At 37.3% G+C, this 26,106-nt stretch overlaps 1 protein-coding gene across 6 annotated transcripts in view; it reads left to right on the top strand.

Moving 5' to 3' along the window:
• FNIP1 (folliculin interacting protein 1) overlaps positions 1-26,106 on the top strand; it is a 160,303-nt gene that overhangs the window by 103,317 nt on the left and 30,880 nt on the right. For 4 of the 6 annotated variants that reach the window (XM_005557703.4, XM_005557701.4, XM_065545875.2 and 1 more), the window contains 3 exons: positions 17,894-18,040; positions 19,513-19,682; positions 24,413-25,832. In XM_005557703.4, the coding sequence (XP_005557760.3) occupies positions 17,894-18,040; positions 19,513-19,682; positions 24,413-25,832 (1,737 nt within the window). The remainder of the gene's footprint in view (positions 1-17,893; positions 18,041-19,512; positions 19,683-24,412; positions 25,833-26,106) is intronic. The other 2 variants (XM_073994159.1, XM_045394887.2) reach the window with 1 other exon arrangement.

The following is a 26,106-nucleotide window of genomic DNA, read 5'->3' as shown; positions in this document are numbered from 1 at the left end:
GTCAAGCACATTGAGAGCCGTCAGTGGTATGTTTTTCAGTATTGGGCCATTTGACAAGCAAATATGACCAGGAAAGACCCTTGTTCTAGCAAAAGTATGCTTTGTTCTCTCTTGGGATCCTAGATGTCGGGACTGTTAAGTGGTATTTAACCAGTGGTAGTAATCAGATATTCTTGAATACAGGAGATACAAGGATATATGGATATAAGGAACATGAACTTGATATTCTAAATGGCTTTGTTGCTTGATCGTTTCTCTAGATATGGCACAGTGAATAGTCCTTCCGCCAGGGTTTTCTGGCTCAACAAAGCTTGTACCTGAAGTCCCAACAACTACTGTAGCTGTCTTCTAACTATGTGACAAACATACATATTACAAATGATCTTATGTTGGGAATTATACTAACTGACTGGTATGTCTCCCTTGACAAGAGGTTTGGTTTAGGTCTACTTCATTTTCTCAATCTTTCCTCCGTTAGACTAAAGAGATAGTATAGCACAGGGAGTGAAAACTAAGACTCTAGAATCTGTCAGACAGATGTGGGTTTTAACCCTGGCTCTGTCATTTACTACCTCTGGTGATCTTGGGCAAGTGCATTAGCATTTTTGACCCCTAGTTTTCTAGTATAAAATAGGTAAATTCAATTTAGTAATAATCTAATAGATTGTTATAAGGATCAAATGAGATTGTGTGTGTAAGGTGCTTAGCAGAATGCTTGACATTAGTGGCACCATTCTTTTCTTCTTTTTTTGAGGTGGAGTCTTGCTCTGTCACCCAGGCTGGAGCGCAGTGACGTGATCTTGCCTCACTGCAGCCTCTGCCTCCCGGGTTCAAGCAATTCTCCTGCCTCACCCTCCCCAGTAGCTGGGATTACAGACGCATGCCACCATGCCTGGCTAATTTTTTTTTATTTTTAGTAGAGATGGGGTTTCACCGTGTTGGCCAGGCTGGTCTCAAACTCCTGACCTCAAATGATCCGCCTGCTTTGGCCTCCCAAAGTGCTGGGATTACAGGCATGAGCCACCACACTTGGCCTATGGTAAACATAACCTACAGCAGTGCTTCCCAACTTACGTTACTTATATCATATCTTAACAATTTTGCCAAATTTGTGTATCATGTATACTTTTTAAATTTAGTGTTTCTCTTTAAATTTGATCATCTTTTATACCTAAATAAATTTATTTCAACATGAAACTTTATTATCCTAGATAGGGAAACAATATGCTTTACCATAATAAAACTAGCTATAAAAATAAATTTATAGTAACTAAAATTTAAAATGTGTATCTGGGCAGGGCGTATTGGTATGTGCCTGTAATCCCAGTACTTTGGGAGGCCAAGGTGGTTAGATTGCTTGAGCTCACGAGTTTGAGACTAGCCTGGGCAACATAGTGAGACCCTGTCTCAACAATGATAGTAATAATAAATGTGTATTTATATACCACATTATGTACACTGTGTACCACTGTGTAAATTTTATTGTTACCAGTAGTCTATGTACCTTACTTTTAGAAAAACCAAATATTTTTTTAACTGACAACTCTGTGGTCTCTTACTGGGGCAGGGATCTTCTAGATTGTTGTTTGTTTAAATGGACCGTCACATCTTGGAGTGAAAGGCTGTTTTAGCTTGTGAAACTGCAGGATTGCTATGATGAAACTGTAGGCATGCCATACATATACATAAAATTTTAAAACTTTTAAAATATATAAAACTTTTTTAAAAACTGAGCTAAAGAGTGGTAGATTTAAATTGAAGAAATTTACTTTATGACTATTGTATAATAATCATTTACTTAACTCAATTATTGAGAAAGAGAATAATGTCTACTCATTCATTTGGTTTATGCATCATAATGTTTAGGATAAAAGACATGAAAAGCTAGTTAAATATGTCTTACTGTTCTGTACAGTAAACTCAGTGGTTAGGGGAAATGTAGAGAGAAACAGGATTTAATTTCAACTTATGTTATTTTTTGGTATTAGAAAGAAATAATTTGTACAGGCAAAAACTATATTTGAGATGATATTTCTGCCATATATTAATTTTATTTTAACGTTAATTTTAGGCTTTTTTTTATTATATGAAGCATGCTAACAAATAACAATTTAATATTTTTATTGTAAAAAATCTATAACATTAGATTTAGCTTTATAAATCATTTTTTAAGTGTACAGGTCAGTAGTGTTAAGCATATTCACATTGTTTTGAAATCAATCTCTAAAACTTTTTCATTTTGGGACACAAACTCTAGTGATACAGTAATCAGTGTGTTTTTTTTTTGTTCACTGGCATCTTCACTCTTTATATCTGAATTATATGCAAAGTTATTCACAATTTCATTTCTTCGTACTTAAACCTTAAAGGTTGAGATTATCACATTTTGGGTGCCATTCATGATTAAATAAAAATGTTATATAAATGTTTCTTATAGATGAAGAATAGCAGAAATCAAATACATTTGCAGAGGAAATTTAGAGCAATTTTTATGAGCTGTCCAATGTGTAGTCTACTTTGGCTTCATAACTTCTCAATTTGTATAGCCCTGTTTGTGTGTTTCTGGAAGTTATGTGAAAACACGAAATTTGATGATTTTACGAATGTAAGATAGAAATAATTTTAACATCAGGATTATTTGCTTGAGATGAGAATTTCTTTGAGTTGTATTGTTTTAATATAAATGTTTAGGTATCTTCTTTATGATTTAGGAAGTAAATTATACGAAGTTGCTTAAACCAAATGTTAATGGTTTAGGCCTGCCTAGGATACATATCCTCACCATTGATTTGATATTTCAGTAAGTATTCTACAGTTGAGAAAAAAGAAGCCCATATTAAGCTCAAGATAAGTGGTTTTCTGTTTTCTCAATGTTGAACATAATTTTTGAAAGCAGGTAAATTGTAGGTGGTGGAATTCTAGCCAGCCAGCAGACATTTTATGTGACTACTGCGTTTTTTAAATAAACATTTGAACCTTTAGGCCTGTAGGCCAGATAAGCTTTCTTTAGGCTTTATCTCTCTCAGTCAGTTGTATTAACCCATATATTGTATAAGTTTATTCCTGCTGGGCCTCTGAAGATTATTAGTTTGTACTTCTGTTTTAGGAGTTGGTGATTTATAGCCATTAATCTAGACCTTATTCTTTTTTAATTTGTAGTGCAGTCTGATTTTTGTGCATCTTCTGATACTATCCATGTTTGTGTCTGAAGAGCTAGCCCTGCACAGGCTGAATAATGACTATCTCTTCTTTCTTTTCTTCTGGAATGTTGTGAGTGGGAGTAGGGGACAGCAAAACGAAACAGTAACTAAATGGTAAATTCTAAGACATGCCTCTCTCTTAGATTCTGTAGTTCTTGGCCAGTCTATTATCAGTTAAGAGTATAAATAGCTGTAAGTAACTTTATTTTCCCAGTTTGATGCACGCGTTTGTGCACGCCCACGCCCACGCACACAATGAATAGACTTAATTTGAACAGTTTCAGATCTACAGACAAATTGAGCAAATAGTAGTTTTTTCATATAGCCCTCTCCCACAACCTACAGTTTTCCCAGTTAATGCTTTATTTATTTATTTGAGTCAGTGTCTCACTCTGTGGCCCAGGCTGGAGTGCAGTGGCATGATCTCAACTCACTGCAGCCTCTGCCTTCCAGGGTTCAAGCGATTATGTGCCTCAGCCTCCTGAATAGCTAGGTTTATAAGCCTGCACTACCACACCCAGCTAATTTTTATATTTTAAATAGAGACGAGGTTTCACTATGTTGGCCAGACTGGTGTCAAACTCCTGGTGTCAAGTGATCTGTGTGCCTTGACCTCCCAAAGTGCTGGGATTATAGGTGTGAGCCACCACACCCGGCCTCAGTTATTAATGTATTACATTAGTATGATATATTTGTTAAAACCAGTGAACTAATGTTAATACATTATTATTAACCAAAGACCAAAATTTACCTTAAAGTTTACTCTGTTGTATAGTTCTATGGTTTTTATTAAATGTATGATGTCATATACACAATTATAGTTATCATATAGAATAGTTTCACCACCCTAAGAATCCCCTGTGCTTTACCTGTTTATCCCTACTCACTAACTGCTGACAACCACTGTTCTCTTTATTTCTTTACTGTCTCTATATGCTTGTCAATTCCGGAAGGTTGTACGCTTGAAATCATATACTATGTGGACTTTTCAGACTGGCTTCTTTCACTCAGCCAGTCTTTCATAAGATTCTTCCTTGGTAGTGGTGGTGTTATTGCTTTTGTTTTTACCTAATAGCTGATTTCTTTTCATCACCGAGTGATATTCCGTTATATAGATGTAATCCAGTTTGTTTATTCATTTTCATTCACCTATTGAAAGATATCTTACTTACAGCTTTTGGTGATTATGAATAATACTGCTATAAATATTCATGTTTGGGGTTTTATGTCGACATGTTTTCAACTCAGTTGGAAAAATACATAGGAGCATGATTGCTGGATATTATGTAAAAATTGTGTTTAGCTGTGTAAGAAATGATCAAACTGTCATCCAAAATGACTGTACCATTTTGCATTCCCACCAGCAACTAGAGTTGCTGTTGCTCTCCAAAGAGTCAGGTAGTGATGTATCATTATTGTTTTAATTTGAAGTTTCCTAATGGCATATGTTGAGCATCTTTTCAAATGCTTATTTGCTGTCTGTGTATCTTTTTTGGTGAGGTGTCTGTTTGGGTTTTTTGTCCTTTTTAAGTTGGCCTTTTTTTTCTTATTGTTGAGTTTTGAAGATTCTTGTTGTTGTTTTGTTTTGTTTTGGATACCAGTTCTTTGTCAGATTAAAGAAAATACTTTTTACCAGTTTGTGGCTTCTTATTCTTGTAACAGTGTCTTTCACAGAGCAGTTTTTAATTTTAATGCAGTCCGACTTAACAATTTTTCTTTCTTGTATAGTATTTGGTGCTATATCTAAAAATTCATCACCTAACCCAAGGTCATTTAGATTTTCTCCAGTGTAATTTTCTGTCTACTTTATAGTTTTGCATTTTATGCTTATAACTATGATCCATTATGAATTAATTTTATGAAAACTGTAAGGTCTTTGTCTAGATTCATGCTTTTACATGTGGATGTCCAGTCGTTGCAGCACCATTTGCTGAAAATACTTTCTTTTCTCAATTGAATTACCTTTGCTCCTTTGTCAAAGATCAGTTTATACTCTAGTTGTGTGAGTCTGTTTGGGGGCTCCCTGTTCTGTTCTGTTCTGTTCTGTTGATCTCTGTGACTATGTATATATATTTGGCCATTACCTTGCTTTTGTTGTTTTTTTAGTTGACAGGTAAAAATGGTGTATCTTTACAGTGTATAAAATGATGTTTTGATATGTGTACACATGTGGAATGGCTCAGTCAAGCTATTTAACGTATCCGTTACCTCACGTAATTATCATTTTTGTCATTAAAAAGACCTAAAATCTACTGTCTTAGCAATATTCCAGTATATAGTATTATTATTAACTGTAGTTGCCATGATGTGTAATAGATCTCTTGAGCCCTGAAATTTTTTTCTTTTTTTGTTTTTTTGCTTTTTTGTTTTTTTGTTTTAAGACAGTCTCACTCTGTCCTCCAGGCTGGAGTACAGTGGTGCAATTTTGGTTCACTACAACCTCCACCTCCCGGGTTCAAGTGATTGTCATGCCCCAGCTTCCCAAGTTGATGGGACTACAGGTGTGTGCCACCACACTTGGCTAATTTTTGTATTTTTAGTAGAGGCAGGATTTTGTTATGTTGGCCAGACTGGTCTCAAACTCCTGGCCTCAAGCAATCTGCCCACCTTGGCCTCCCAGAGTACTGGGATTACATGCATGAGCCCCCATGCCAAATTCTGTGTCCTTAGACCAGCATCTCCTTTATTTCCCAATCCCCATGCTATCTTAATTACTGTATCTTTAGAGTAAATCTTGAAGTTCAGTAGTAACAGTCCTCCAACTTTGTTTTTATTCTTAAGTATTATGTTGATTATTCTGGGTCTTTTTTGTTTCTATATAAACTTTAACATCAGTTTGTAGGTGTCCACAAAATAACTTGCTGGGATTCTGACTGGGATTGTGTTGAATCTATGGATCAAATTGGGAAGAACTGACATTTTAACAATAGAGTCTTCCTATGCATTATCATGGAAACTCTTCCCATTTATTTAGATCGTCTGATTCCTTTCAACAGAATTTTGTAGTTTTCCTCATATAGACTCTGTATATATTTTCTTAGATTTATACTTGTTTTTTGGGGGGGCAGGGGGAAGGAACCTAATGTAAATGGTATTGTTTTTAATTTCACATTTCAGTTGTTCATTGCTGGTCTACAGGAAAGCAGTTGACTTTTGTATATTTACATTGTTTTCTGCAACCTCATTATAATCATTTATTAGTTCCAGCAGTTTTTGTTTTCTTTTGGTTGATTCTTTGAAACTTTTTATATAGAAAATCAAGTCTTCTATAAATAGTTTTATTTCCTTTCCACATGTATACTTTTTCTGTCTTCCTTCTTTCCTTCCTTCCCTCTTTTTTCTATCTTTGTGTCTTTCTTACGGCCCTAGCTATAACTTCCAGTATGATATTGAATGAGAGTTGTGAGAGGACACATCTTGACCTTGCTCCCAGTCGCAGGGGAAAAACATCCTGTCTCTCACCATAAGTATGATGTTAGCTGTAGGTTTCTTGTAGATATTCTTTCAGGTTGAGGTAGTTCCCCTCTATTCTTTGTTTGCCAGGAGTAGATAATTATTGATTCAATTTTTAAGTAGACATAGGCTATTCAAGTTACCTGTTTCACCTTCTGTGAGTTTTGGCAGTGCGTGTTTTTCAAAAAATTGGTTCATTTCATCTAAATTTGTGGGCATAGACTTGTTCATATAATCCCTTAATTCTCCTTTTAATTTTCATTGTATCTGTAGTGATACCCCTCTTTTTGTTTCTGATATTTATAATTTGTTTCTTTTTGTGTTTTTTTTTTTAGTTTCCTGGATAAAGGCTTAAAAATTTTACTGATCTTTTCAGAGAACCAGCTTTTGGTTTTGTTGATATTCTCTCTTGATTTTCTGTTCAATTACAATAATTTCTGCTCTAGATTTTACTATTCCTTATCTCTTGAATGCTTTAGTTTTATGCTGCTGTTTGTCTAGTTTCCTAAGATTAAAGCTTAGATCGTTGATTTTAGATCTTCTTTTCTGATATATGTATTCAATACTATTAATTTCCCTTTAAGCACTCCTTTTGCTGCATTCACAAGAATTGATAAGTTGAATTTACATTTAGTTCAAAATACTTTAAAATTTCTTTCACAATGTCTTCTTTGACTTATGTGTTATTTAGATGCATGTTGTTCAATCTCCAAGTATTAGGGGATTTTCCAGTTATCTTTTTCCTACTGATTTCTAGTTTCATTGTGATTTGAGAATATACATTGTATGATTTCTATTATTTTAAATTTGCTAAGGTGTGCCTTATGGCCTAGAATGTGGTCCATTTTGGCAAATGTTCCCTGTCAGCATGGGAAGATTGTGTATTATCCTGTTTTTGGATGAGGTATTGTATAAATGTTAATTAGATTCAGTTGACTGATGGTACTGTTCAACTCTATTATATCCTTACTAATTTTCCCTGTACTGCTTCACAGGGAGTGCACATACTTCATAACAAAATATTCCAATTTTCCCTCACATCACATCCCTTGTAACATTGCTGTCATTCAATTTAGTTTTCCATTAGCTATGATCGTTCAATATGTTGTCATTTTTATTACCCTAAACAATTATTTTTCTATTAAGTCAGTTTAGGATAAGGAAAATGAAATACTTTATTTTACATTTATTACTTTTCAAATACTCTTTTTATGTAGATTTGCGTTTCTAACCTGTTTTCTCTGAAAAATATTTTTTAATGTATCTTAAATATCATTTTTTCTGCCATCAAATCTCTCAGTTTTTGTCTGAGGAAGTCTTTCTCTTTTCCTTTTGAATTATTTTGCTGGATACAGAATTCTATTGTTTTTCTTTCAGTGTTTTAACCATTTTTCCCTAGTCTCTTTGTTTGCATAGTTTCTAACAAGAACTCTAATGCAGTTCTTACTCTTCTATAGGTAAGGTTGTTTTTGTCCTTCTTACTTCTATTAAGATTTTTGTCTTTGGTTTTCTGCAGTTTGAGTATGATATATATAGGAGTAGATTTGTTGGTATTTATCCTGCTTAGTGTTCTGTGAGCCTCCTGCATCTATGGTTTGTTGTCTGTTAGTAATTTTTTTTAAATTCTAAGCTATTATTCATATATTTTACTTCTCCATTTTGTAGTATTACATGTATATTTTTGTAATTATACCACAGTTCCTGGATATTATTTTTTATCCTTTATTCTCTTGGCTTTTCAGTTTGGGAGTTTTTATTGACATACCTTCAAGCTCATTGATTGTTTCCTTGGTCATGTCCAGTCTGCTGATGTGCCTATCAAAAGCATTCTTTATTCCTGCTCCTGTTTTTTTTTTTTTTAATTGCTAGCATTTCCTTTTGATTTTTTGGCTTTCCATCTCTCTGTTCCATGCTCATCTGGTGTTGCATGTTGTCTGTTGTAAACATTAGAGCAACAGTAATCATAATATATATTATATAAAATAAACATATTTATCATAATTTTCAATTCCCATTCTGATAATTCTAAAATCTTTGGCAAATTTGAGTTTGATTTTGATGCCTACTTTGTCTGTTCAGACTAGTTTTTGTTGCTTTCCAATTTTTTGTTGATAGCTATATATGATGTGTTAGGATATAGGAACTGAGTTTAATAAGATTTTAGTATGAAGTTTTATATTAACCTAGCAAAGGAACCTTAGATGTGTTTAATGTTTGCTGTAGCGTTAGTTGTAGGTGCCAGAAGCTTCGATTTCCCATGGTTTCCTTTTTTTTTTTTTTTTTAAATTTTAAACTCCTCTTTCTTTTGTTTTCCCCAGGAACTACTTTGAATAAATTCTGTGTCCTACAGCTCTTTTAGTTGTAATCTGCATTTGTTACACTGGAGCCATATTGATATGGAAGTAAGGTGTTGGAGAGAAGAAGGGGAAATGTTCTGTAATCTTATAATTAAATCTGATTTTGTTTTTTTTTAGTCTGAATTTCCGGGATGTGACCTTTGGAAGTATTTCTTAGCCATCCCTCTCCCTGCCGCCTTTTTTTCCTTTCAGAGGCCAGCCAGGAAGGCTGCTCCTCTCTCAAGTTAGATAAGGCTCTGGTAAAATAGTTTTATTTGGAGAATGCTCTAGGAATATTTCAAAACTGTTACTTTGTCACTACCTCTGTCCAAAACATAGCCAGATGTTTCTCCGATTTTCACCATGAAAATCTGGTAGTACCCCATGAAAGTGGGGGAGGTCTCCCTAAGACTAGACCCCTAGGAGTTTTTGTCATTGAGAGGAATTCACACTCAATCTTCATCAGTTAGTCAATTACTATTTAAGTGCTCCTACTGGTTATTGGTTCCAAAGGCTTCTGCTTCAGGTAAGTTGATCTCAGTTGTCATTCACTGTATTTACCCATTTTTTTTCAGTTTTCAGGGTGATGGTTTTCCCTCTGTCCTCAGTTCGGTGATGTAACTAAGAAAAGTCATTGATTTTTCAGTTCCTTCAGTTTTTTTCCTTGTTCTAAGAACAAGAATAATGACTTCCAAGCTCTTTCCAGGTCAAAGCTGAAATTGGAAGTTCAAATATTTTTAAATCAATATTTTAATGTAAGGACACATTGAATTGAAGTAAGATTTAAAACTTTGTTGAGTTAAAAACTGAAATTGGGCCAGGTGTAGTAGCTCATGCCTGTAATCCCAGCACTTTGTGAGGCCAAGATAGGTGGATCGTTTGAATCCAGGTGTTCAAGACCAGCCTGGGCAACATAGTGAAACTCTGTATCTACAAACAATACAAAAATTAGCCAGGCTTGGTGGTGCATGCCTGTAAACCCAGCTACTGGGGAGGCTGAGGCATGAGGATCAGTTGAATCTGGGATGCAGAGGTTGCAGTGAGCCGAGATTGCGCCATTACACTCTAGCCTGGGTGACAGAACAAGACTGTGTCTCAAAAAAGAAAAAGAGCCAAACAAACCACAACCTAAATTGATCTAGACTTTTCTTTGGAATTTAAATTACATAGTAAACCTATGCTTTTTTTTTTTTTAAAGAAAAAAAAAATCCATTCAGGTACTGCTGTCACTAGAGAAGTATAATGAAAACTGTTTCCCAAACTCCTGGAGTGTGAATCAGTAGGTATGGGGCTAGCATCTATATTTCACAAACTCTTTTGGAAATAACTGGCTTAAACTTTATTCAAGGGCTGAGCTTGGTGGCGCATGCCTGTAATTGCAGTACTTTGGGAGGCCATGGTGAGACGATTGCTTGGAGTTTTGAGACCAGCCTGGGCCAAAAAAGCAAGACCCTGTGTCTGTTAATGGCACAACAGGGTGACTATAGTCAATAGTAATTTAATTGTACATTTAAAAGAAACTAAAAGGGTATGATTGGATTGTTGGTAACAAAGGATATATGCTTGAGATGGTGGATACCCCATTTATCCTGATATGATTATTACAGATTGTACCCCATAATTTATATACTTACAATGTACCCACAAAATTTAAAGTAAAAAAAAAAAAGACCTCATCTCTATAAAGTAAAAATTTTCAAAGTAGCCAGCTCAAGTGGCATGTGCCTGTAGTCTCAGCTACTTAGGAGGCTGAGGCTTGGCAGGATTGGTTGAGACTAGGTATTCAAGGTTGCAGTGAGTTGTGATTGTGCCACTACACTTCAGCCTGGGTGATAGAGTGAGACCACATCTCTTTAAAAAAAGAACAAAACTCTTTTCAAGGAGAAAAATTACCAAATTGTATCTTCTGTGCTACTGTAATGGAACTATAATCCTTGTCTTACACAATTGCTGTTCAACTCCTAGCAGGGATGTCAGAGTCAGCATTTGAGAGCAGTTTTGTATTGAAATTAAGAGCAATTTCTGATTCTTAAGAGTGATTGTATATGCAAAGGAAGGTATCTGTATGTTTTATTGAAATCAAGACATTTTGAACCTGATATCCTGATAAGCTAAATACTATCAGTTGGGTAAAATTGGTTATTTATTATTCCTGATGGTTTATGACAGCTTTACTCTGTATACATTCCCTTGTAGCCCAGTGCATGTGCCACAGTGCCTGTGCTATTTACATAGCTGGAAGATTGAACTTAACCACAATTCAAACGCATGCGCGTGCGCGCGCGCGCACACACACACACACACACACACACAACTAGAGTGGTTTCTCTACCTATAAAATAGGCCTCTTATGAATGTAAGTAGTAGTTGAGAACTATGAAAAGTTATAGCCTTGTATTTTTCTAAATTTAATCTATAGTTGGAATTTTTTTTTTTTTTTTTTAAGTCCAGTGAGGCAGGATTGCTTGAAAGCTTACTCAAAGATTCTTAAGGAGCCAGGTGCGGTGGCTCACTCCTGAAATTCCAGCACTTTGGGAGGCTGAGGAAAGTGGATCATCTGAGGTCAGGAGTTTGAGAACAGCCTGGCCAGCATGGTTAAACCCTGTCTCTACTAAAAATACAAAAATTAGCTGGGCAGTGGCGGCTGCCTGTAGTCCCAGCTACTGGGGAGGCTGAGGCAGGAGAATTGCTTGAACCTGGGAGCCTGGGAGGCAGAGGTTGCAGTGAGCTGAGATCGTGCCACTGCACTCCAGCCTGGGCAGCAGAGCAAGACTCCATCTCAAAAAAAAAAAAAAAAAAGATTCTTAAGGGTTTTGCTTCCCCTGAAGTAGATATAATGCCACTAATAGAAAAGAAATGTGCAATGAATAATCAGGATTTGTAATTTTTTATTTTTGTAGTTTAAATTGTTTTTGTTTTTGAGAGAGGGTCTCACTCTGTTGCCTAGGCAGGAGTGAAGTGGCAGAGGATAGCTCACTGTAACCGTGGTATTTTTTAATATTTTTCAAATGTATTGTGTAATTGGGTTACTGTGTTAATCCAGGCTAATCCTGAACTCCTGTCCTCAAGGGATCCTCTTGCCTCAACCACCCACAGTACTGGGATTACAGGCATGAGCTACCATGCCTTGTCTGGTTTAAGTTGTTTTAGTTTACTTTATTTACACCAGAATTATTATAAATATGTTTTATTGAAATCAAGACATTTTATTTTATTTATTGAAATCAAGACATTTTAAATTTTGTGGGTACATTGTAAGTATATGTTTTCAATAGTTCTTTTTGCTTATTTCCTTGAAAGAATCCTTCAGGATTCTTTTTGAGTATCACTTATGGCATTAGTATAAGACAGTGAATCTTTGCCCTTGAACTTGCAGTTAATTATACTATTGGATTGACAAATTCTTTTCTGCAGTCACAAGCTTTGTGGTAAAGGCCAAAAGTCTCTGGTTGGGCTCTGAGGAAACACTGTCATTATAGATCCAGCTGAGGTTACCAGAATAGTAGATACTGTCGTAAGTCTCCTTCCAAACAGGATACTGATCTTGCTCTTGGATTTTAAAAGACTTTTTTATTTTTCAAAATTTTAATTAAATACTTGTGAGTCAATTGCTATGGTATTGGATAGTACAAATGACCTAGACTTAGACTTTTCAAAATTGCCTGGAATTTACAACATGTGAGTTATAAAATCTATAAAAGTATATGTCACGATTATGTGCCTTTCCATTTGTATTGTTTGATTATTTTGCTTCAGTTGCTGTGCAAATATGAAAGTTGTATTAAATATTCTTACAATATTTTATAATTTTCAATAGGAGGTATACCTATATAAGGTATATAGGCACATGTTCCTAGTTTAGATCAAACAGGGTCTAATGCTCTGCCTTCTTGTTTTAACTCTCATACTGTTAACAAATGTACTTTTTTGACCTTTATTTAGTGCCAAATTTTTTGCGTTTTTGTGCTTTTTGTTAGTGACTTTGCTGTTAAAAATGGCTTCCAAATGTAGTGCCGAAATACTAATACTCAGTGTAAGAAGATTGTGATTTACCTTACAGAAAAAATACATGTATTAGATAAGCTTCCTTCAGACATTATTTATGGTGCTGTCAGCCATGAATTTAATATTAGTGAATCAACAGCATCAGATAAGATGTCCTTAAACAGAGAGGCACATCAAGGTTATGTATTGAGGGTTTGATGAAAATGTGACCAGAGGCTCATAGGAACCTGTTTTATTTTTCTTAGGGGCAGTGGTTCAGTGGTAATTCAGTGCTTGAATGGACTTTATAGAACATAACTACCCCAAATAATAAGAATAGACCTGCAGTCAGCCCTTTATATCTGTGGGTTCCACATCTGCAGATCAGCCAACCTCGGATCAAAATAGTTGAAAAAGAAAAAACAATAAAAATTAACTGCAATTTAAAAAATACACATTAAAAAACCAACGCAGTATAACAATTATTAACATAGTATTTACATTGTATTTGGTATTATAAATAATCTAGAGGTGAGGTGCGGTTTTTTTGTTTTTTGTTTTTTTCAAGATGGAGTTTCGCTCTGTTGCCCAGGCTGGAGTACAGTGGCGCAATCTCGGCCCACTGCAAGCTCCGCCTCCTGGATTCACGCCATTCTTCTGCCTCAGCCTCCCAAGTAGCTGGGACTACAGGCGGCTGCCACCACGCCCAGCTAATTTTTTTTTTGTATTTTTAGTAGAGACAGGTTTTCACCATGTTAGCCAGGATGGTCTCAATCTCCTGACCTTGTGATCTGCCCGCCTCGGCCTCCCAAAGTGAGATGGTTTTAAGTACAGGAGGATGTACATGGGTTATATGCAAATAGGATGCCATTTCATAAGGGATTTGAGCATTCATGGATTTTGGTAACCATGGGAATTCTGGAACCAATCCCCCGAGGACACAGAGATAAATGTATTTCTTAAATTAAGGGATTATTTAAAATTAACAATGACATAATCTTTAAAGTAAATGATTATTTGAGATCAAGTGATTAGTAAATTATGGGCAGTTGAGAAGAGGAAGGAAATTATTTACATGTATACAGAAACCATGAAAGCTAGAGAAGCAGGAAGCATGTTTAGTTAACATTGCTGCCTAACAAAGACGAAGTCTTTAGATTTTTACATAGACCCTAGGTACATCAAAGAAAACTAAATCATGCCCACAGTTTCCTCCCAACTAAAAGAGTCTTTCATTGTCTGGGCACAGACTGGGAAAAATAAGGAGACAGATTACTGAAAGTATTTGCTTTTCTTACCATTGAATGATAGGGCACAATTATTAGTGAGGAAGAAAGAAATAATTTCTAGAATAAACCATTACTTCTAGATTTTTTTTTTTTTTTTTGAGACGGAGTCTTGCTCTGTTGCCCAGGCTGAAGTGAAGTGGTGCAATCTCAGCTCACTGCAACCTCCGCCTCCCGGGTTCAAGTGATTCTTGTGCCTCAGCCTCCTGAGTAGCTGGGATTACAGGCACTCACCACCACACCCAGCTAATTTTTGTATTTTTAGTAGACAGGGGGTTTTGCCATGTTGGCCAGGCTGGTCTTGAACTCTCGACCTCAGATGATCCGCCCACCTAGACCTCCCAAAGTGCTGGGATTACAGGCGTGAGCCACCGCACCTGGGCATTACTTCTAGATTGTTAATGATAACAACGTAGAGTTGTATATAGTGAGAAGCACTGTTGTGTAGTTAATTTCTTTGCCTTCTTTATACTTGACAACACTCTGAGGCCATAGCATATGTAATACTTTTAAACAAATAAAATACTAAAATAGTAAAGCAAAGGCCCTCAGTGGACCACTAATACCAGTATTTGTGATCTGGCTCTGTCCCATGACACATAGACTTATAGTAGACGGTAATATGTTGAAGAAACTCATGAAAAACTCTTAAATGATCAGCGTATTTGTTTATTTATACATTGTTTCTTTTAATCAAAAAGCATATGCACATGATTAAGAAACAAAAATTTCTGAAAGGTCTAATAATTAAAAACAAATGAATCCTATCCTACCCACCCCATTTTTCCCAGACACGTTCTCTTTTTAACTATTAGTTATTTCTTGTTATTTACCTCCGTATTATTAAAAAGTATACATAATGTTGCTGTTTCCTGATTTATCAGTTTTAGATCATATTTATTTTCTGACATGATATATGAGTTTACACCTGTTCCTTGGTCTTTTATCATCTCAGTATTGTTATGGCACCATCATGTTCTTCAGCTCTGGTAATTTTTCTGCTTTCTTTTACTATTCATTCTGTTTTCTCTCTGGAATTCTTTTTTTTTTTTTTTTTTTTTAGAAATTGGTAAATTGGTACTCCTGGATTGTTCTGTGTTCCTTTTTTTTCATATTTTCCTTCTCTTGTTGTGAATGTTTTGTTTTTCTATCCCTTCTATGCTTTTTTTCATTTCAGCAAATTTTTGATGCTTTCTTATTTTTGGATAATCCTTTTCTTTGAAAATTAGATTCTCTGCCATATTCTTTAATTTTAATGTACATTAGAGTTTTGTTTAAAAGTTTTCTTTCATTGTTTGCATTATTTCTGTTTTCCTCTGGAGTCATTTTATATGGGTGAGTGTGTGTGTGTTTCTGTTGTTGTTTCTTTCTCTTCTTAGAGGCTTTCTCTAAATATCAGTGTTTTTGCTTGTGCTCTGTAGTTGAGAATGAGATAACAAACTGTAGGTTAGGAATTCTGTGCATAATCAGGCTTTTGACTGGAGACCTTCATCTCAGGGCAGTGTTTTTCAGTGTTTTTCAATTATCATTACCTGAAGAAGCATATTTAGTTATTTTTCCCCTAATCTTTGCTCCTCTCATACCACCCCCCCCATCCCATGAAGATTTAATACTACAAGATATAGTCTATATCTGATTATATACTCTGAAAGATACAAATGTCAGGAAGAGTTTGGAAAAGGTCATTCCTCTGGGCCATTCAACTGCCATATCTGCTCTCTTCTATCTGTAGTCATTTTCTGGGGAAGTGGAGAGGAGGTAGGGAGCTGCCAACCATTTATGGACTTTGAATTAGTCTCCCAATTTTCAGTACTGTATCTCAGCTCCTGTCATGACTTTCCCCAAAATTTGTGAGTCTTGAGCCTCTTCTTGCTTTAGTGGGGCAAATTAGCTCCCCTTTGTCCATGTCTCCGTCTGTGATACTATGACCTTATAAATTCCTCTACTCTGCTACTTCAGTGACAATTCCACCCTATGTTTGTCTTCCAGAATTTCATGAAATCTCTATTTTAATTTTCAATAATAGTTTCTTGGCAATTTTTTTTAATTAATTATTTTTTAAATAATAGAGACAGAGTCTCGCTATGTTCCCCAGGCTAGTTTTGAACTCTGGGCTTAAGCAGTCCTCCTGCCTCAGTCTCCCAAAGAGCTGGGTTTACAGGTGTGAGCCACCGCACCCAGATGGTTCCTCTCTAATTCTGTTTGTTGCACTGGTTTATCTGTTTTCAAATCTTTAGGTGGTGTTCATTTGGGGCCTCAGAAACTGAAGAGAGGATACACATTTGTCTTCAGTTTTCCATCATATCTGGACACCTGTAATAAGCTTTAAAAACAAACATTTTCATATATTCCTAGTTTGTATTCTAGTCATATTTGCTCTATAATATACCTTTGCATTTATTTTAAAATTCTTAGCAATGATTGTATGTTCTACAGAGAGCTCATTAAAGTGACCTGTTTTTGTTGTTTCTATCCATTGTAATACATCATGTTTATATTGTTTCAAATTCAAGAAAACTTGTAGAGGCAAGATAATTATTCTCTTTTTTGGCTCCTAGGTGTTAGACAGTTATACTGAAGTTGGTATTAGAATTTGTGGAAATCTCAGAGAGCAGTATTGCACAATACAATCTCAGCTGTCAGCCACATGTGGCTGTTTAACTTAATTAAAATAAATTCACTTCCTTTATCATACTGGTCACATGTCATGTGTTCAGTAACCACATACAGCTAGTGGCTACACTGTTTCAGACAGTGCAGGTTTCCATCATTGCCAGGTTCTACTAGACAGCATTATTTTAAAGAGTAGAAAGTAGGGCACCATTCTGTAGTTCTGCCAGACTGACTAGTTTCTTAAGCCTAAGGCTTTGCAGGAGTTGCTTAGTCTAGTAAATGTATAGGGCTTTGCTAAATAGATAATGATGTAAAAAGAAAATAATTAACATCTTGAAAGTATGCTTTGAAGCCTTCAGGAGAAAGTATAAGTCACAGGACTAACTATTGTCTAAATTAGTCCAAGAGACAGCTAAGAAAGCACTATGCTAATTGTGTGATAATCTTTTCTTGTGTTGATTCAAGGAAACACTGTAGAAGGTTGAGAGAGTCATAAAATATAGCTTGTATGTATAGTGTTCTCACTGTCCTGAAGAACATTACTAGAGTCTTAGCATAGGCAACAAAATGATGCAGATAAACTGTTGTTTTGAGTGGGTAGATGGATAAGCCGTTACTTCATTTAGAATATTTTCCTTTTGTATATGTAGTTGATTATTTGCAGTATATTTAAGTACAGCATACCCCTTAGAAATGTGGAGTTGGAAGGGGCTTTAGAAATTATCATGGTATCCTTTCATTTTACAGGTATGGGAAACAAATGCTTAAAGCAGGGAAATAATTTACTCTGGGGCACACAGTCACTGGTGGGGAGAGCCAACACCAGAACCAACATATTTTGAGACTATTTCCCATGGTACTGTGTTGTTGATAAGGAAGGAAGGACTTGGTCCACTGTCTTTTCTCAAAAGCTTTAATAATCTAGGTGTAAGGCCGAAGCTGGCAACATAAACTTAAAATTATTTTAAGAGTATGTAACTCTGGGAACTATACATTTCATAATGTGTCTTCCTCTTTTTAGAACAACAATTTGTAATCTTTACACGATGCCACGAATTGGAGAACCTGTCTGGCTTACAATGATGTCGGGGACTCCAGAAAAGAACCACCTTTGCTATCGTTTCATGAAGGAGTTCACTTTTCTAATGGAAAATGCTTCCAAAAATCAGTATGAATTTATTTATTTATTTATTTATTATAACTAGGTATTGTAATCAAACTCAATTACAGATGTGGAAGAATCATCCATTATCTTTGAAATTATATTATTAATCAAAATTAATAATCAGAATTCTAAAAAATAATTAAATGATAGGGTATGGAAGAATATTACAGAACCTTATGAATGAAAAGCAGTGAAAATGTCTGTAATTATGTAATTAAAATTCCTGACATAGAATTGTCTGAGGCTGCCCATTTTTTTGTGAATTGTATCCACTTATAGTTTTATTTCATAGAAAAGAGGTAGAAAACATGTAAGGATGGCCAGGCGTGGTGGCTCACACCTGTAATCCCAGCACTTGGGGAGGCCGAGGTGGGTGGATCATGCGGTCAGGAGATCGAGAGCATCCTGGCTAATACGGTGAAACCCCATCTCTACTAAAAATACAAAAACATAATTAGCCAGGCGTGGTGGTGGGCTCCTGTAGTCCCAGTTACCCGGGAGGCTGAGACTGGAGAATGGCATGAATCCAGGAGGTGCAGCTTACAGTGAGCCGAGATCATGCCACTGCATTCTAGCCCGGGCGGCAGAGCCAGACTCTGTCTCAAAAAAATAAACAAACGAAAAAAAACATGTAAGGAAATGCTAGGATTTTAGTGATGCATTTTCAGTGTGATGTTTTATCATACTGTTTTCTTTTAACTATTCAAGTCTTTGGAATCCAGATGAGTAATTCAGATGTTTTTATTCTCTTTGATGATAGACGGAGTTTGCTCAATACTTTGCCTCGTTTTCCCATTCAGTAATTTGGAAATGTAAGGACCTGCTGGTTGATTCAGTAATGAATTGTGTGATTAAACACTGAAAATAATCCATAATGGGCCTGGCACGGTGGCTCACGCCTGTAATCCCAGCACTTTGGGAAGCCGAGGCGGGTGGATCATGAGGTCAGGAGATCGAGACCATCCTGGCTAAGACCATCCTGGCTAACAGGATGAAACCCCGTCTCCACTAAAAATATAAAAAATTAGCCGGGCGTGGTGGCGGGTGCCTGTAGTCCCAGCTACTCGGATGGCTGAGGCAGGAAAATGGCATGAACTGGGGAGGCAGAGCTTGCAGTGAGCTGAGATTGCGCCACTGCACTCCAGCCTGGGCAACAGAGCGAGACTACATCTCAAAAAAAAGAAAAAGAATCCATAATTTTTGAAGTAAAAGGGCATTTCTGTTTTGTACTTATGATCTACAATAGCTCTTTTGAATGTTACCTTTATTTTAAGTAGTTTTTAACTCCTTCTCAACCGGAAACAATTAACTTTCATTTTAATCCTGGTGTTATATACTCATCCTTTCCACTCTCCTCTGCTTTTTTTGGTGCCATTTGGCCACATGAACATATATACTCTTCTTGCTTACTTTGTCACTACATAAAGGTTTCATGAAGGCAGATTGGAATTTGATCAGATGTATTTTGTTTTCAGATTCTTGCCAGCTCTCATTACTGCAGTTCTGACTAATCATCTTGCCTGGGTTCCAACAGTCATGCCAAATGGACAGCCACCTATAAAAATATTTTTAGAAAAGCATTCCTCTCAGAGTGTGGACATGTTGGCAAAGACTCATCCATATAACCCACTTTGGGCACAACTGGGTATGTAATCTGACAACTGTTACAGTATATATTAAACTTGTTTTGTAGCTATCTGTAATATTTTTATAGCAAAACCAAAAATAAATAAAATGCCTTTACCTTCTGCATTCTAAAGCATCTCTGCTTTGCTTGTCCTTTCATGTCTGGCAATTTATCCTATCCTCATCTTAGACCTGAAATCATTCCTTATAGATGAAGAACTGCAGGTATGGCAAGAGGAGCAGGCTAATAGCTGGTTTACTAGTAACTCCAGATTTTCAGGGTGTTTTATGATTTTGTACTTTGTGTTAGGTACTTTGCAAGAAAGAATGAATCAACAAAGTCACCTGTGATACCTAAAATAAATCTGGTTAGGAGGGAAGCAGTTCACTGAGGTTTCTGTTGATCCACTTTTGTTCACTTGCTGAGTCATTTTGGAAAATGTTTCCCTCAGTGTTAAACACCACTAAACAAGTGGGGGAAGAGGGGAGAGTAAGTGGTTGATAAGTTCATAGGCAATAGGGAGGGATTATAGCAGAGTGCTAAAGACACAGGCTGTGGAGTCAGGCACACCACGTTTGAATCACAGTTTCCTTATTCATAAAGTGGGAATAATAATAGATGATACATACTTTAAAAGTTGTAAAAATTAAATGAGATAATACATGTAAAATGGTTAAGACTGTCTGGTAAACGTAGCTGCTAGTTATTTCTGCTCCTACTCTATTGCTGTTAGATGATGGGAGAAGAGTAAGATGAGAACATTTTGGTGATTGGGTAGTAACTTTCCTTAGGTTGCTCTGGTGATTGACCTTGCCAGGTAGATTGTCATATGGCTTATCAGTTCATATAACCAACCTCCTTCCCTATTGGCTTTCTCCCTTGCTCCCTCCCCCATTCCCTTCCATTTTATTGAGTTATAATTGACATATAGTAAATGCATTTTTTTAATGGAGTCTCACTCTTTTGCCAAGGCTGGAGTACAGTGGCATGATCATGGCTCACTGCAGCTCCAATCTCCCTGGGATCAAATGATCCCCCTACCTTAGTCACCCAAGTTGCTGGGACTACAGGTGCATACCACCACACTAGGCTAGTTTTTGCATTTTTTGTAGAGATGGGGTTTCGCCATGTTCCCCAGGCTGCTCTCAAACTCTTGGACTCAAGCGATCTGCTCACATTGGCCTCCCAAGGTGCTGGGATTACAGATGTGAGCCACCACACCCGGCCCAACACATATTTAAAGTACACAATTTGGGCTGGGTGCGGTGGCTCACGCCTGTAATCCTAGCACTTTGGGAGGCTGAGGTGGGTGGATTACTTGAGGTCAGGAATTCGAAACCAGCCTGGCCGACATGGGGAAACCCTGCCTCTACTAAAAATACAAAACAATGGCCAGGTGCAGTGGCTAACGCCTATAATCCCAGCACTTTGGGAGGCTGAGGCGGGTGGATCACAAGGTCAGGAGATTGAGACCATCCTGGCTGACACGGTGAAACCCCATCTCTATTAAAAATACAAAAAATTAGCCGGGCATGGTGGCGGGCGCCTATAGTCCCAGTTATTCGAGAGGCTGAGGCAGGAGAATGGCGTGAATCCAGGAGGCGGAGCTTGCAGTGAGCTGGGATCGCACCACTGCACTCTAGCCTGGGCAACAGTGCAAGACTCCGTCTCAAAAAAAAAAAAAAAAAAAAGAAACCAAAAAAACAATTAGCTGGGCATAGTGGCAGGCACCTATAATCCCAGCCACTTAGGAGGCTGAGGCAGGAGAATCCCTTGAACCCGGAGGCAGAGGTTGTAGTAAGCCGAGATCATGCCACTGCACCACAGCCTGGGCAACAGAACGAGAATCTGTCTCAAAAAAAAAAAAAGCAATTTGATAAGTTTCGCATATATGCCTCTGAAACCATGACCACAATCAAAACAGTAATCATATTGCATCATTTCCAAAAGTTTCCTTATGCCTTTTTGTAATCTCTTCCTCTTCCTCCCCCTCTTCTTCTCCCCAGTTTCTCTGTTCCTCTTCCACCATCCCTACACAGCCCCTGGCTTACTTTCTGTCATGATAGATTACTTGCATTTTCTAGAGTTTTATATGAATGGAATCATGCAGTATATACTTTGCAGATTCACCTATTTTGTGTGTATTAATAGTTTATTCCTTTTTAATGCTGAGTAGTATTCCATTGCACTGACTTTTTAAAAATCAAATTATTAGTAGTATTTTTTAAATTGGGACATTTAAATCCTTTTTTAATTCTACAGTCATTTGTTGACTATCTAAGGCTCTGTGCTATAAAGATGAATGATTTGGAAATTGCCCTCAAGAAGTCAACAGTCTAAGACTGTAGGTAATATATATGCAGACAACAATAATAATTCAAGGAGGAACTATAAGAGAAATGAAAAGTTTAGTAGGAGTTGAACAGGGGAGCCTACTTTTGCCCAAGTGAGGATGCTTAGGTGGGAAGCTATGGACTGGCAGAGATATTGAGGAAAGGGACAGGACATCACATGAGTAAAGAGTAGGTGTTAAAAGTGCAGAGCATATTCAGTGGTCCAGTTTAACTGGGTCTTTGCATGAATAAAGATGATTTCTTCTTCTGACTGCCAAGAAGGAGGATAAGTATAAGAAGATAAAGCTGGAAAAGTAAAATGGGAATCATGAAAGACTCACTTGCCATACCAAAGTAATTTCAACTTACTTGGTAATTCGTGGGAATCGTGGGAGTAATTTAGAACAGTGGCATGGTGATATTTGAGCCAGTGTGTTAGCCAGAGGAGAAAATTTATCATAATAATACCTATAGCATGTATTTATTTGAGACCTATTTATATTTGTTCCTTTAAAAAGTGTGAGGGCTTTGTAAAGTAAAAATAGAGGATTTTAAATGTATATACTAACAACTTGCAAAAATTAAATTAAGTTGAAATTAGTGGCTTTGTATTCTCCTTTTTCTTTTCTTTCTTTCTTGAGACAGGGTCTCACTGTATCGCACAGGCTAGAGTGCGGTGGTGCGATCACAGTTCACTGCAGCCTCAGCTTCCTGGGCTCAGGTGATTCTTCCACCTTTTCCTCTCAAGTAGCTGGGATTACAGGAGCAAGCCACCATGCCCAGCTAATTTTCTGTATTTTTTTGTAGAGACGAGAGTTTTGCCATGTTACCCAGACTGGTCTTAAACTGCTGGGTTCGAGTGATCAGCCTGCTTCCACCTCCCAAAATGCTGGGATTACCTGCATAAGCCACCATGCCCAGCCCTGTTCTCCATAGTTTTGGCACTGAAATTACTGGTTTAATTTGAAGTATAGCATAAATATAGAAATGATAATTTCTAGTCCTGACCCCCTCACTTCCCCTGCTTTTAACATAATCGCTAGTCATGTTTAGAATGGGTTCAAAAGTGAAAATGAATTGCATGGCTAAACTCGTTGCCCTTTCTTTTCCTTTTAGTAAGGATGAGTCTCTCTCTTCCTGCCCCTTCTGGCCTATCCTGTGTACCCAACCCTCTAGGGAATGGAAGGGGAAAATAGGCTCTTACTAACATGGGAGCTGGTGGGATGGGGTGCTGGCTAGGGGAACAACAGTTAAAGTTTAGAGATATGACTTACTTTTTAATTTTATTTCTTTGTTTCTTTTTTTTTTTTTTGAGACGGAGTTTCACTCTTGTCGCCCAGGCTGGATTGCAATGGTGTCATCTCAGCTCAGTGCACCCTCTGCCTCCTGGGTTCAAGCAATTCCCCAGCCTCAGCCTCCCGAGTAGGTGGGACTACAGGCATCCACCACAACACCTGGCTAATTTTTGTATTTTTAGTAAGTACAGGGTTTTACCATGTTGGCCAGGCTGGTCTTGAACTCCTGATATCAAGTGATCCACCCATCTCGGCCTCCCAGAGTGCTGGAATTACAAGCGTGAGCCACCGTGCCTGGCCCCAGAGATATGATTTAAATCAGGAATGATTAAGTGTGTGGTGTGACTACTCTAGCTTTGCTCCATTTTACCGCTACTCCTTTCCTGTCCTTGCAAGCCAGCAGATATTGTGCTTTGTCTTTTCTTGATTGGACACAGCTGCAGAGTCCTTGTGTACATAGTACTTCAGGCAGTACTTCTCTAACCAGGTAAAAATGCTCTTCATGGAGCCTGGGTTAAAGAATATTCTTGGGATATGTGAGTTTCAGAACTGACTCTTTGCTTGAGGTTTCTGAACCATAGCATTTGTTTAAAGAGGAAGCCTGAAAACCCTTAAATTCACCTTTCTTTCTGGTTAAGACTATTCATCTCATCTTCCTCCCTTGAATAGTCACTCATCTGTTAAAGAACTAAGAATGAGGCCAGGCATGTTGGCTCATGCCTGTAATCCCAGTACTGTGGGAGGCCAAGGCCAGTGGATTGCTTGAGCCCAGGAACTCAAGATCAGCCTAGGAAACATGGCAAAACTCTGTCTCTACAAAAAAAAATACAGATAATTAGCCAGGTGTGGTGGCACATACCTATAGTCCCAGCTACTCAGGAGGCTGAGGTAGGATAATTACTTGAGCCTAGGAGGCTGAGGCTGCAGTGAACCATGACTGTACCACTGTACTCCAGCCAGGATTACAGTGTGAGACCCTGTCTCAAAAAAAAAAAAAAAAAAAAAAAAGTAAAACCTAAACAACTACTCATACAGTAAGATTAGGTTTCTGATCATTAAAAATAGCTTACTTAGCTGTGTCAGTAAAGGATGTGTCCAATAACTGATTTTTCCATTACAGGAGACTTGTATGGCGCTATTGGCTCTCCTGTACGGTTAGCAAGGACTGTGGTAGTTGGCAAACGACAAGACATGGTCCAGAGGCTACTTTATTTTCTTACTTATTTTATAAGATGCTCTGAACTTCAAGAAACGCATCTTTTAGAAAATGGAGAAGATGAAGCCATCGTTATGCCAGGCACAGTAATTACTACCACTTTAGAGAAAGGTGAAATAGAAGAATCGGAGTATGTCCTTGTCACAATGCATAGAAACAAAAGCAGTTTGCTCTTTAAAGAGTCAGAAGAAATAAGAACTCCCAGTTGTAACTGTAAATATTGCAGTCATCCACTCCTTGGGCAAAATGTAGAGAACATTTCACAACAAGAGAGAGAAGATGCTCAAAACAGCTCTAAGGAGCTGCTAGGAATTTCAGATGAGTGCCGGATGATTTCTCCTTCTGACTGCCAAGAAGAAAATGCTGTTGATGTTAAACAGTACAGAGATAAATTAAGAACTTGCCTTGATGCCAAGTTAGAGACGGTTGTTTGCACAGGATCTGTTCCAGTAGACAAATGTGCATTGTCAGAGTCAGGCTTAGAGCCAACAGAGGAAACATGGCAGAGTGAGAAGTTGCTGGATTCAGACAGTCACACAGGCAAAGCAATGAGATCCACAGGAATGGTTGTGGAGAAAAAACCTCCAGATAAGATTGTGCCTGCTTCATTTTCTTGTGAGGCTGCCCAGACAAAGGTTACTTTCCTGATTGGGGATTCTATGTCACCTGATTCAGATACTGAGCTTCGAAGTCAGGCAGTGGTGGATCAGATTACCAGACATCACACCAAACCATTGAAGCCAGAAAGAGGGGCTGTTGATCAGCATCAAGAAACTAAACAAACAACTAAGGACCAATCTGGAGAGTCTGATATACAGAACATGGTTTCTGAAGAGCCCTGTGAACTTCCCTGTTGGAATCATTCAGACCCAGAAAGCATGAGCTTATTTGACGAATATTTTAATGATGATTCAATTGAAACCAGGACTATTGATGATGTTCCAATTAAAACAAGTGCAGATAGTAAAGACCATTGCTGTATGTTAGAGTTTTCAAAAATATTGTGTGCAAAAAATAACAAACAGAACAATGAATTTTGTAAATGTATAGAAACAGTTCCCCAAGATTCATGTAAAACCTGCTTTCCTCAGCAGGACCAAAGAGATACACTCTCCATTCTTGTCCCCCATGGGGATAAAGAGAGTTCAGATAAAAAAATTGCTGTAGGAACTGAATGGGACATTCCAAGAAATGAAAGTTCAGATAGTGCCCTTGGGGATAGTGAAAGTGAAGATACAGGTCATGATATGACTAGACAAGTTAGCAGTTATTATGGAGGAGAGCAAGAAGATTGGGCAGAAGAGGATGAGATACCTTTTCCTGGGTAAGTAGGAAGTTTTCACCTATAATGGGCCCTATATAAATATGTACCATTCTTTTCTTTAGCTGGTCTCTGAAGGTTAGTATAAAAGAAGAGATCATTGTCCTGGATAGCTCTCTCTTATTTTCATATTCTCGTAACTCATAAGAAGGAGTAAAGGCTAAGCCCCAGAAATACCCCGGAAAGGTTTTATGAAGACCTCAGAGAAAAGTTAAAGGATCTGGTTGATAAGTATAAGATTTCTTACTGCTTAGAAGGTTTCAAGCCATTTAGGAGT

Source organism: Macaca fascicularis, chromosome 6 (genome assembly GCF_037993035.2).
Source record: "Macaca fascicularis isolate 582-1 chromosome 6, T2T-MFA8v1.1".
NCBI lineage: Eukaryota > Metazoa > Chordata > Mammalia > Primates > Cercopithecidae > Macaca > Macaca fascicularis.
This window is presented reverse-complemented; position numbering and strand designations above follow the sequence as displayed.